Genomic DNA, 14,163 nt, shown 5'->3' on the forward strand with positions numbered 1-14,163 from the left:
CACAGAACGCGCTTTTCATGTTCGAAAATGCGAGGCGCGCTGCTCTTTTGGTGACTATTTGAAAAGAGCAGCGCGCAGGGTTTTTTGTATGTTGCTAGGTAACCCGAAACAGCCACAACAAGTTTCTCCTCCATGTCTCCAGGCGTTCCGAGCATCTGTAAACTTCCGTTGCCACAAGAGAAGCCCCGCCTCTCCACTCATTCGATTGGACAATTGAAAAAAGCGCACATGACGTCAAGCGCTTTTCTGCTCAGAGTTGAGTTTTTTTCAACTTCGGGCGCTCTGAGCGCTCCGCTTAAAACGCGAGGCGCAGCAGGCGGCAGAAACGCGAGGCGCCCGGCGCGCATAAGCAGCGCGCAAAACGCTGCCTGCCAACTGAAAACAATTCAAAAGAGGCGCGTCTCACAACAAAAGACGCGTTCTGTCTGACCAGGCACTGAGTGCAGCTGTGATGTGTCAGAGGAGACCTGGCCGTCCCGACTGAGACTGTTTCTTTCTCCATTTATTTATCAGTGGAGTTTGGGTTCCTCGCCACAGGGCTGTGTTGGCTTGCTCACCGGGAGACTGCTGATATTAGCTATCAGATTATCTTAAAGGATCGGTAAATTCATTAACATCGCTTTATTAGAATGATCTTGCTTGTTCTACAAACACCATGCACTATACTGTGTTTTATATTTTCTGCGTTTTTCAGCAGTAAAGCTGCTTTGAAACAATGCACATTGTGAAAAGCGGTATATTAATAACATCGAATTGAACTGAATTGAACATTTGCTTAATTTGATACCAAATGGGCCATTGAGACATCATACTGAATCATTAAACTATAATGCAAAACAAAAGAATGGCAATCACTACTGTTACCTCCTGGTGTTTAGAAGCATGCTTAGGATGTTGTTGGACAGCATCCAGAGAACTCTGGGAAACTAAACATCCAGAGCAAGTGTGAGCCCTCCTCAGCTTCCTGTGCACTTGAGTCTCCCAAATCATGTTGGAGAGTCCCTCCAAGTCCTCCATGTTGCTCATCTGGGATCCATTTCTTCTCATGGTCCGGAGCATGTGCTCCACTGCCCCAAAACTTACTGCCCTCCTCAGCTGTCTCTTTCTCAAAAGCTCTTTTGGCGTGATGCTCCTGGAGCTCTTGGTGACACCGTGTAGATTACGGTCAACAGTGAGTTTGGTTTTCTCTTTCTCTGTCTGAGCAGCACCTGCACTGGTTTTACTTCGGAGAACCGGGACTTCTCCAACATAGACCCCATGACTGATGCTCTGCTGCCTGGGCCTTGGATCCTCATCTCGCTTTGAGATCAAATCATCGGTCTGATTGACAGAATGACTACTTTGTGTGACATCACCCGCATCGTCATTTTTACAGTTTTCTGTAGCAGGGCTCCTCAGAGACTCAGTGGCATTAAACTCAGCAGACTTTCTCTTTCTCCTTTTCTGAAAGTATCGACGTCCACTGAGCTCTTTTTGCGCTGGACTCAATGGGGCTTTCGTTGGATCGACGTAACACTCCTCCTTGGAGCCCCTCACGCATCCGCACGTATTACCCATGACGGTCACTCGTGTTTGTAACGCTGCTTGTCAAACAAATATTTCACTCCCTCCTGCAATCTCTAAACAAGTTTGACAACGTCAAGAACTTTCTTATCCCAGCAGGAAGTAATCATCCTTTTCCTTGCATGTGTCCCGCTACTAATGCGATGGCAGAGGACCGGCAGCAAACATTCAGAGCTGAACAGATGTGACGGCATTCCCTCCGAGACTCCAAAAACACTTGTGTTTCCTGTGTGTCACATTCGCCGATGTTATCGCACAGCCCGGCCCTCTCTTCTCACGCTGCCAGCACAGTGAAATCTCAGTGACCTTTGAAACATCAGCCTTTCCCCTGATACTGCAGAACAAACACTAAACAGGTTGAGACGCCCGGCAAGCGACAAAAACTAACACAGCTGTGCCGTCGGTGGTTTGTCACAGCTGAGGTAACGTCACAGCCCTCATGTGATGTGTAAACACAGCCCTGCTCGGGTTGGGTTTCTCCGATTCTGACTGCTTGTCCTGAGTGGTCAGAGGGTGTTGAGAGAGGGGGGAAAGGGGACAGAAGTGAGTCAGAGTCTCATCTGATGCCTTCTGATAACCGTGTGAAATCTATGCTCAGCATGTTGAGCCTTTCCAACGGGACTGGAGAGTCACGGCCTATCATGTGGGCTTTAAAAATAACACGGCGCAGACAGTGCTGCCCCAGAACTCTCTCTTTACTCTTAAATATGAATCACAACTACGGCAAAACCTCTGCAAGAGTTCCAGTGTCCAGTGCACTGTAAAAAAATCTTTGCAACTTGTAAAGCCAAGTTGAATGTGCTTAGACCACTGGAACAAAATCATGTTATTAGTGATATAAACTGTATAAGAATATTAAATATATTTTGTTAGTCATATAAACTGTAACAAAATTTTAGCAATATAAACTATATATGGTTATTAATGACATAAACTGTATAGTAATATAAAACATTGATTTTGATCAGGGATATAAACGGTATAGTGATACAAAATAAAATTTTATTTATGATATCAACATTTCGTTTTAGGAATAATTCACCTAAAAATAGTCACCATTGACTTTACATACTGTATTAGGATAAAAATGACTATTGTCAAGTCAATTGTGACCATATTTGGGTGAACTATTCCTTTAGTTCTCATTCTTACAGTAACCACTGTCTAATTGTACCTAAAGCTGCTTTGAAACCATGCAAAATTGTGAAAAACACTTTATAAGTCAAATTGAATTGATACAAACTATACGGTAATCTAAAAATATTTTATCTGAAAATAAACGGTGTAGTGATATAAAATACCATTTCATTAGTAATATAAACTGTATATTGACACAAAATGTTAATTATAACGGGGGAATATCACATCATATCTCATAAACGCAGCAAACATGATTAAACATTTATTTAAAGTAAATTAATGATGTCTGCTGAGACATCTACAGACCAGAATACCACCAAAACATGAAGATGGGATTTTCTAACTTGGGCCAACCTAGCAACACCCTAGAAACTACCCAAAACACCCTAGCTACCACACTGAAATGCAGAATAGCCACATCTCACCAACAGAACATCATTAAGACCACAGGGGTGGGCTCTTAGGACTTGGGCCAGCAAACAACCACCTGACAACCATCCAGTAATCCCCAGCGCCCGCACAGTAGCACCCTACCAACATTCAACAACCTACTAACAATCATACAGCAATGCACTAAAAACCAGTCAGAACACCTGATTTTGTTCCTGGTGGCACAGTATGAATCATTAATAATATGTTCATACATATTTGTTTTTTATCTGTAAAATTGGTTAAAAATAGCAACTGTAAAAGAATCGATGAAATGATATGTTGCAACCATACAGTTGCTTTAGGCAATGTACAAACCTTTTCATATTCCTTTCATTGTGGTTCCATTCATGGACTTCAAAGCATATGTATATGCCAGAACTACATCCACAAGCATCTACATAAAGGCTAAAGAGTTGAATGTCTTTGTTCAAACACTGTTCAGACAGTATTCAGACGCCAGCTGTGGATACTGTACAGATGAATCAATACCATGTCCAAAACATAGATTTCGTCATATGTTACTCAAGATAATTGCTAGAGACGTGCAAATGCAAAAATTCTGAATTTACTGTAAAACGCATAATTGAATTTTCTGGAAATCTTTTTAAAATTGGATACTTTCTAAAGAAGTTCCCAGAAGGGTTGAAAAATATGAACAGTGTTCAGAAATCAGCCGAAAGAGACTAAAGTCTTGGCAGAGCCATCAAAAACAACTCTATGTATGTGCCCTTTAACTGCGGATCATGAGGGAACAGGCCGCATGCCCAACGGCTCGCGTGGGAGTGACAGCGGCAGGTGCTACGGCACGTCCCCACGCTACCTGTCAGCAAGTTTTATGCACCAAGCATTATTTAACACATTCCTCCACTATGCCTTGGTTATCGATTTTTAGGCTTGTTTTGAAAGCCTTTGGCTCTTAAATGATCTAGATGTGGGCCGTCGGGAAGGCTGGGTCAGGGTGGTTTGCAAGAGTGAGCCGCTTTCCTTCTTGCATTCCTGGTGTCTTCATGCTGCTGATATGAATCAATATGGATCTGACGGATCTGCTAAAACTCTTCGCTCATCAACATCAGCACGAATCGAACATGAGGTGACTGATATTAATCATCTACAGTGGTGGAGGATCGACTGTGCGTCCACACTCTTGAAACTCTTTTAGGGGCTGCAGGACACATTTTACACCGCTGATCCATTTTTAACCTTACACGGCGTCTAAAAAACATGGCTTTCATGAGCTGAGGTGGCGAGAATCCAAATCAGAGGCCAAAGATGTCAATCAGGTCCATTTTGAACAAATAAAACACTGTGATATTGAAAAACGTGTCCTGTGTGAGGAACCTGTAAGACTGCACTCTTCTACACGTCTTATATACTGTACTATATCTGATGTACATTTTACAGGCTCAGACCTGCAAAAGTGCAGCTGCGGCAAAACCTCTGTGTGACCTCTGCCGGTGACCTCTGCAACACAAATTCTCTTCATATCACTGTACCCCTGCAAAATACTGCAGCACAAAGACTAAAAGCAACTTTCTGTAAACTTCTAACTCGCACTCAAATAATCATCTTTCACCATGTAAAGCAAAAAAAGTGCACAGTTTTGCAAGTAAACAAAAAGCTGATGCAATGAAAACTATTTGAGCTAATTAATGTTGATATTGATGATGCAGATATACACTACCGGTTGCAAGGTGTGTGCTTAAATGTATGAGATTAGTTTAATAGACAAAAATATAATTGTGCAAATATAAACTTTTCAATATTAAACTAATCTAGTTTTTTTTATTAAAAAAAAATCCTTTGAAATGGATGACTTTGACTAAGTAATAAAAATAGAGCAGTCAATAAGAGCTCAGAATTGATGGGAACCAAAGTCCGTTTACGGAAGTCGTGCCGTCTCGGTGGCCATATTTGCAACGCCTCAGGGCAGCTATTTACGTCATAGCAAGTCCACAGTCCTATCAACTTGAATGGGGGAAGGCAGATATTTCTAAAATCACTGGCAAAAATCACAATTAAATTGATTCCAATCATTAGTTAAACATGACATGAACTGTATCATAACTTTGGTTTGCTAAATTTAAATTGTGCTAAAAATCACCTTTTTCAAAGTCGCCTCATCTACTGCGCCTGCGCCCAGGCTGGCAAGCGCTTCACGAGAGCCCCGCTTCAGAGAATTGTCTTTACTGATTGACGATTGGCTCATTTTACTGGAAGGCGGGACTTCCTTCGCTAGAGCGGCCATATTGAGCATTGCATTCCTCGCCATTCATTGTAACGGCAGTGAGGCATCTTGTAAAAATTAATATCTTTGTGGGAACTCAAAAGGTGACTACATTGAAGACGCTAATTTATAAAAAGTTTTATTTAATTGTTTAGATTTTTTGTGTTTTAGTTGAAACATAATCCTCATAGTTGTCTTTGTGGCATTCCACAGTTTTGATGAGCTTACAATTTTTCTAAAATGTGGAAAAAATATGAATGAGTGAGTAAGTGTTGGAAAACGTTTGGCCGGTAGTAGGGATGTAACGATTCACCGTGAGCCGGTTGAAAATCGGTTATAATGAGCAACAATTCAAATCGGTTGAGGCTTGAACTGAATCGCAATACATTTTTTGAACAGCAGGGGCCGCTATTTTCACTGCAAAACTTAACGTGGATGCTGATATTTCTTAAATGCAAAACAATCCAAGAAAAGCACATACAGTATTAGTTTGTTTATATTAAAGAGACTTTTTCTATTATTAATTTGTTATAAAATTGCAGTTTAGTTTTGTTATTTGAAATAAAACATTATTTTATCATACAAAGAAACGTGAAGCATTTAAGAAATAATGCAAGGGAAGTTGTTCATTTCTAATTTGTTTCAACTCATTTTTTCAAAATAAATCGTGAGTAAATCGTGACTAAATCGCATCGTGAGATCAGAATCGTGACTCGCATCGCATCGTGAGCTGAGTGAATCGTTACATCCCTAGCCGGTAGTGTAGTTACCCCCCACCCAAAAAAACTGTCATCATTCACCCTCATATCATTAAAAAAAAGGATTTATGAAAATCACACAACTGAAGGCTCTGACACATGTGAAAGTGACCTACTTGTCAGATATGGTGACCCATACCTGAAATGTGACCTCTGCATTTAACCCATCCAGTGAGTAGTGAACACACGCACTGCAGGTCATGAACACACATACACCCGGTGTCATGGCTCTGCTTCCTTTAGTCATGTTTTTCTTGGTCCTGTAGCAGAGCCATGGCAAAGCCTTAGGTTATATGTGAGAAAGCCATGAGATGTTTGTTTTTTGACATCTCGTGTGTTTTCTCATGTCTTGTCATTAGCCCCGCCCCTCTCGTTTCTTGTATTGCTTTCCTATCGTGTCTAATGTTCCTCACCTGCCCTGTGTAATTATCCCTCATTTGTCTCTCCTATTTAATGCCCTCTTGTTTCATTGTCCTGTGCTCTTGCGTTGTGCATGCATGTATACCTCGTTCGTGTGCGCCTTTTTCTCGTAAGTCCAGCCTTGTGTTTTGATGTTTTGACGTTTGGTCTTGTTAGTTCTTGTTATTTTGGTCCTGCTGTTTTTGCCCCCTCGTGGGAAGTACTTTTGTTTCTGTTTTTATATTTAGTTCGGTCTTCGTTACCCCATTGTGGGTTTTTGTTTTGTGTTTATTTGTTAATAATAAATATCTGTGTTTAACCCCTTCACCACCGTCTGCCTGCATTTGGGTTCTTTCCTGCCGATCGTGACACCCGGAGCAGTGGGCAGCTATCACTGCATCTCCCGGGGAGCAAGGCGCCTTGCTCCCCGGCACCTCAGTTGTTACCCGCCAGCACTGAGTATCGAAGCGGCAACCTCATGATCACGAGTCTGACTCTCTAAACCTGTGAAATAGCCCTGAAATGTGTGCTTTTTGCAAGCAAATATACATTAAGCAAAGCATGTATTCAGAGTCGACTCCATTTTTCCAAGCCAATAACTTTGTTATTCATTCACCTTCGGATTTACAACTTGGCAGACTGCTTGCATTCAAACACGGCAACATTACACACTGCATGAAATGTCATTTTCATGATCTCATGTTATGTACTCTTTAACAACAAAAAGTGTTGTTAAAGAGTGCCTGTAGATTATTTCTGATAACAATCAAACGAAACCGAGAAGGACCCTTACTTGGCTAAACTTGTCTCTCCAGTATTTTGAATTTAGACTGCGATACCAAGCTCAACCTCAAAATGTCAGTGTACCATACGGATTGTTTAAATGCGTCAAAACTACAGGACCCATTCAACAAATTGTTTATTTCAGGTAGGGCTGCACGATATATCGAAAAATTATCGTTATATCGATAATAGTATATGCGATATCCATATCGCAGAGAGATGCGATAAATTAAATTTGTTTCATGTGTCAATCATTTGTGTGTTGCGTGCTTAGATTGTCCAAATTGGATTAATTGGACCAAATTAGCATTACTATCTTTATACCTGCCAATAAGTAGGTGCTATTATACTATTGGCTAGATCGCAGGCCCAAAGGTGAACCTAGCGGCTCAAAGCAGAGAGCGGAAAATAAATATGGCAAGAATAGAGACGAGCAAGGAAAATGACAGCGACGAACTTGTGCCTAAAAAAAACGGTACGTTACATCTGAAATATGGCAATATTTTGCAGGGCTCGACATTAACGCTTGTCTGGGAGAAATGAATGTTTTGTACTGGCAAGTGAGAGAGAATTTTACTTGCCCGACCGGACAAGTAACGTTACCTTGAAAAAAAATGAATAACAACAGTGCAACATATATGTACAGTAGAATAATACAAATATGTGCATTAGACAGAGCTGCGTGTATGTGTTAAGTGCGTTTGTCGTGGTTGTGCTTGTGCTTGTTTGTGTGTAACAATAATCAATAGTGCACTGCACTGAGTCCATGTCACGTACATTAACTAGATACGAACGCGGAATCCTGTTATTTCAATGTCATCTGGCTGTTCTGCTTGTCTGAGTGAATTATGTGCACAGTTTAACATACAACACGAGTGATGGTCGAAGATTTATCTGCGTCTGCATTGTATGAGGATATGAACACGTGAACTTCATCTCCAGAGTAGTGATGGGTCGTAGGTTGAACGAACGAATATTTAATGTGACTCGGGAAGAACGAGTCGTCTCGGGGAGTGATTTGTTCAGTCGAGCATGCGCATTGCGCAACATTCTATGGGTCCTGTACAGGAATTAGTTCACCTGTTTCGAGTCTTCGAGTTCGGGTTTGAGTCGTTCGTTCATCACGTGACAGCCCTGGACGCTTAACCAATGTAGTCTGAGCCAGAAAGAGAATTGATTAGTGAATGACTCAAACCCGAAGACTCGGGAGGTGAACTAATCAATTCTCTTTCCGGCTCTGACTGCATTGGTTAAGCGTACGGGGCTGTCACGTGATGAACGAACGACTCAAACCCGAAGACTTGTCAGATAAGAGGTGTGGTGAGCTAATCATAGACTAAAGACCTAGGTAAACAATGAATTAATCTTTTCTGTTTCTTATAGCATTATAGTTTTGTATTGTTTGAAATGTGATCAACGTTTGCATAAGTAGTAGATGTGTTAGGAAAGTAACATGTAACATTTTAATTATATTTTGCTAAAATGAACAATATGACTCGAAAAAAGATTTGTTCATTTTGCTGAACTAGACTCAAAGGTCCGAGTCAGTAAAATGATCCGAACTTCCCATCACTACTCCAGAGTTGTTCTGAGAGTTTATTTTACAAGCGTTTTACTGTTTGAGTGAAGCTATTGGCAAACACACAAAAACTTGAGCCTTCCCAGAAAACCCATCAAAATAAAAGTCCTGTTGAATTGAACAGGCTGTAACGGTTTCAGCACCACCGGCCACGCCCCCCATGTCGTCACCGCCAGCTCGCTTCACCCGTTCCCTCTCCCCGGAGTTTTGAACTCAATTTCCCAGCATGCACCACACATCCACCATTTTTTATTAGTCCACACCTGCATCACATCATCAGGACTCTATTTAAGTTTGCACCTTTTTGTTCTTCCCTGTTCAGTCTTGTTGTCTTCAAAGCAATTCTCAACCCCGATAAGTATACCTACCTGTTTTTGAAAGACTTGCCTGTTTTTTTGGATATACCTGTTTTTGAATACTTACCTGTTTTTGGAGATTTACCTGTTTTTGGATATTTACCTGTTTTTGGATACTTACCTGTTTTTTTAAATAAACTCCTTTTTCTTATCTACCTCCGTGGTGTGCTCTTCGTCTACCAGAACCCTGACACACACACTGTAGTGTTAAGTCTAAATGTTTGCCTCTTCCTCAAATAGTTTTTTTTAGCCTGAATTAGATTTAATTACATCAAAAGAATATATATTAACTGTTTATTTCAGTATGATAATTACATATATATAAATAAAAAAATAGCATTTCTTTAGGAAATGTTATATCGCAAGAAATATCGTTATCGCAATATTCAACAACAAATTCGCATATCGCATATTTTCTCAATATCGTGCAGCCCTAATTTCAGGGGTCTTCAACCGGGGGTCCGGGAATTGCAATGGGTCCGCTAATTACTGTTTACTCACAGGCAACTTTTTGTAAAAAATGTATAGCATGGGTACAAAAATATTACAACCAATGTTCTCTTTAAGCTGCGCATGTGCACAGCCACGCAGACTCATGGAAGCTCCCGCGCAGTGCAATTTTAACCTGCGTGCAGACAAAACATCCATTCAGGCAGCGGAAGCAAGCAATGGAAGAAACGTTACATCTGCATAATAAAAACCGGTAGGGTTAGAATCAGTGCATTCTCTGTTGCCCTTCCGATAAAAGTACGCATGAAAGGAGTTGCGTGCATATAAAGTGCATTCTCATGTGTTTCTGAACTTCTGTTCAAATTTGTTAAAGCTGTAAAGCGCTACTTTGACAGGCAAAGGACACCACACCGCCTCTGCATTGTAAACTCTCACAAAACTGTCGTAGGTGTTTAAAATCAATGAAACGCGCACTGTGCACTGATGGTGCACGTCAAACAAGTTGCCCGGAAAATAACACGGACTCGTAGTAATATGTTGCTCTCCTTAGTCTGATATGATGCTCTGCAGAAAAAAACTTGTGTTACTTTTCGTGTAACAGCCGTGTGTCATGAATGGTGAGGGAACAAGGACACAATACAGAGGACCCAGACGCAGACAGCGGATAAGGGGTTAACAAGACATTTAATAAAATATAAATACAAAACAAAGACCCACGTGGGGGTAACAAAACAAAACAGGGGAATCTCCAACAGGACAGGACTAAGACTAAATACACCTAACAAGACTAAGATAAACATAACATGACATGACATGAACTACAAATGACTACACTAGACTAGACTAACACAGAACAGGCACTCACCAGACAAACGACAATGAAACAGCACGAGACAGAAGACACAAGGGCATAATAAAGGGGATAAATCAAGAGGGGACAGGTGCAGGACATGAACTAATTAACAAACAATAACGAGGAGACGAAAGGGCGGGAACAGAGACGCCACACCGGAGAGTGGAAGACCAACAGGGACAAAACGTCACTCTCCACATAAAACAAGAGGTTCTATCATGGTTCTGCCACTAGGTCAAGAGAAGCAAGACAAGGTGGGGCAGAACCATGACAGAAGCCCCTCCTTAACTCTCCACATAAAACAAGAGGTTCTATCATGGTTCTGCCACTAGGTCAAGAGAAGCAAGACAAGGTGGGGCAGAACCATGACACCGTGATGGTGCACGTCAAACAAGTTGCCCTGAAAATGTCATTTCGTTGACGACGTTTTCTGCAGGATATCAATGCTGATCCACGAGAAAGACAACGGAGCTCAGAATTATAAAATAGCGGTGTGTTCTGCAACACACCGAGAATTACAAAAAAAAAGAATGACACTTAATTTTCCAACAGAATGCATCAAATCTGCACTAATTTCTTTTGCATCCAGAGACAACCTCTACCTCCACTAGAATAGTCTAGTTTTGCCATTAACCAGGGTCAGTCATCTCATCGAAGCCTTAATAAAAACTAAGGTTCAAATAAATGTTGAATTGTCCATCTCACAGTAAAATGAAAATGCTTGATGCTGCAAATCCCTTAAAATAATCAAGCAATCTATATAAAAACGAAAATAATACACAGAAAAGTAATAGCCTATGTGCAACAACAACATAATAGTGCTAATGTAATGTCTTAGAAATATTATGTTGTGACAGGGTTGTTTCTATTTAAATAGCTCCGTTTTAGGGATGTAACGATTCACTCAGCTCACGATGCGATGCGATTCACGATTCTGATCTCACGATGCGATTTATTCACGATTTACTCACGATTTATTTTTAAAAAATGAGTTGAAACAAATTAGAAATGAACAACTACCCTTGCATGCCTTCTTAAATGCTTCACGTTTCTTTGCATAATAAAATAATGTTTTATTTCAAATAACAAAAGTAAACTGCGATTTTATAACAAATTAATAATAGAAAAAGTCTATTTAATATAAACGAACTAATACTGTCTGTGCTTTTATTGGATTTTTTTGCATTTAAGAAATATCAGCATCCACGTTTAGGTTTGCAGTGAAAATAGCGGCCCCTGCTGTTCAAAGAATGTATTGCGATTCAGTTCAAGCCTCAACCGAATTGAATCATCACTCATTATAACCGATTTTCAACCGGCTCACTGTGAATCGTTACATCCCTACTCCGTTTACACATTTAGTATAAGGGGGTCCCTGCTCCATGCATCTCTCATCTAAGTTGAAGACCCCTGGTTTATTTAATAAAATGAACATACAACAAAATTCAACAAATCGTTTATTCAATACAATTATAATACAGTAAAATAATAATACAAATTAATATTAACATAAATTAAATATAAATAGTTATATTATTAGACACTACCCAAACACAAACCGGAAGATAACTGGAGGGTCAGGCGTCCGATGAAACGGTCTATATAGAATGTGTGTGATTTTCATCATTGGATTGCGAAATGTTTTCAAGCTACAGTATATAGTGATTCAAGCACGTTGTAAGTGGTTGCTAGTGTGTTTCTAGGTGATCAGCAGGGCTGATTCTAGGGTCACTTGATAATCAGATCTCTGTCGATGCATATGGATCTTTTCATTAATACCGTTCATTAAAACTCTGAAGGTTTGCCATTGTCGAGCCAAGAGAAATTAACTGTGTTAGCCATCACTATAAACTGCTGCTTCAGTCACAATAATTAAAATACAACACAATCTTTGCATTTTTACAAGTCAACTAACTGCACACCCATGAACTCATGTAGTTTTGCAGTCATCCCTTCAAGCAGTGTCTGACCTCTTGTGGTCATGGGCTGAACTGCAAACTTCACTATTACATAGCTATCAAAACATGAGCTACAACACAAAGTATAAACTCTTGACATTGTGGGATTGCACAAAACAAAGCAAATATCTTAAAACAAAACCAGCCTCCACTCACCTGAAAGTGCAGAATTATGGTCCATATTAAACCCAGTGTCAGTTTTGGGTTTCCATCTGTTATGTCATCATTCCTGATGTTGACCAGCTTCACCTGTCAGCACAAGGATGTTATCATGAGTGACTTTATTTACTATTGTGCACTGTTCTGCATACATGTGAAGTTACAGTTTCTAGTTGACAATAAACTTAAACCTAAATATCAATATTAAAATATGTAATACTAATGGTTTGGGAATTGTTTAATGATTTGCTACTCTATTCTTAATCAACTGTCTAATGAATCTAATAATCTACTTTTTTAATCAAATTAGTATTTAATCTAATAACAAAATGAGCAAACACAGAAGTTAATTTACAGCATAAGAAATATTCTGTACTTTATGACCACCAGAGGGCCCTAGAGGTCAGAATGAAAGAACAGGTGCTTAATTGTTTACATCTTCACAGATTGTTGGAAAACAAAACATAGGTTTACTTATTTATTCATTCATTTATTTATAATAGGCTTTGCCAAATGATGCTTTTTTAATCTCATCCTAAAAGAGTTTAAAAATGCTGATATTTCATACACACTAACTGTAGCAGACAGTACAATCATGTTTTGTCCTACGGCTGCCATTTACATTTTTGATGAGTGGCATTTATTACTGAATCTAGGTAAAAATTGACATTTTTAACATGAAAAGCCGTCAGAAGCGTGGGCATGAGGTCTCCTTGTGTGCGTGTATAACCATTACTACTTTCAGTGGTCTCACCTGCCGGCGTTTTAAGTAGTCCAGTGAAATCTGTACATTCTGGAGTCTATGGAAGCGCATGCGGCCCTTCTCCCGTGGCTGTGAGGGGCGACAGACAGGAAATATCATCAGTATAAGTTATATGTGACACGGATGAACTCTCGGCACCAAACACTCACCGTACCAGCTCACGATGCTATCACTCACAGCTGAAAATCTCGACTGTTGCATTTTATTACATAAAAAATGATGTATTTTGTGAATTTTGAGAGAAGTAGAGCGATATCCTGCTTGGCTGTGCCGGACTAACACCTAAAAAAACTTTTCTTAGTAGTTTCTGAAGAAACCAAAATTAAATCTTATGACATTATAGGAACAGTTCACCCAAAAGTGAAAATGTTGACATTATTTACAGATGTTCTGGGGTATGCTGTTATCTTTTCAATAGAACACAAAAGGAGTTTTATTCTTCATCGTGAGAATCAATGGCATTGGCTGTCAATGACATCATACCTGATGCAACCCGTGAAGGTATCAAAATATGAATCATTTTAAGTTATAATTATGTATAAATATATAGTTTACAATTTAAAATAAATATATAAAGTTATGGATGACATTCTTTTTTTAACTTGACAAACATAATCACTGTCAACTTGTTATAAGCAAATAAGATGCCTACACATTTACTTGTCAAAATCTCAACTTTTGTCTTCCACGGAAAAAAATGCATCCAGCTTTAAAACTAGAAGGGAAAGTAAAAAATAGCAGTATTT

General features: G+C 39.7%; 1 protein-coding gene across 21 annotated transcripts in view; it reads right to left on the bottom strand.

The window, feature by feature from the left end:
* dst (dystonin) overlaps positions 1-14,163 on the bottom strand; it is a 204,890-nt gene that overhangs the window by 107,509 nt on the left and 83,218 nt on the right. For all 21 annotated transcript variants that reach the window (XR_008963505.1, XM_057341524.1, XM_057341543.1 and 18 more), the window contains 2 exons: positions 13,409-13,486; positions 12,652-12,744 (listed from right to left, as the gene is read on the bottom strand). Coding sequence is in view for 20 of the 21 variants with exons in the window: in XM_057341524.1 (XP_057197507.1) it covers positions 12,652-12,744; positions 13,409-13,486 (171 nt within the window). In the remaining variant the exon portion in view is untranslated. The remainder of the gene's footprint in view (positions 1-12,651; positions 12,745-13,408; positions 13,487-14,163) is intronic.

The sequence above is a fragment of the Triplophysa rosa genome, linkage group LG9 (assembly GCF_024868665.1).
Source record: "Triplophysa rosa linkage group LG9, Trosa_1v2, whole genome shotgun sequence".
NCBI classification, from domain to species: domain Eukaryota; kingdom Metazoa; phylum Chordata; class Actinopteri; order Cypriniformes; family Nemacheilidae; genus Triplophysa; species Triplophysa rosa.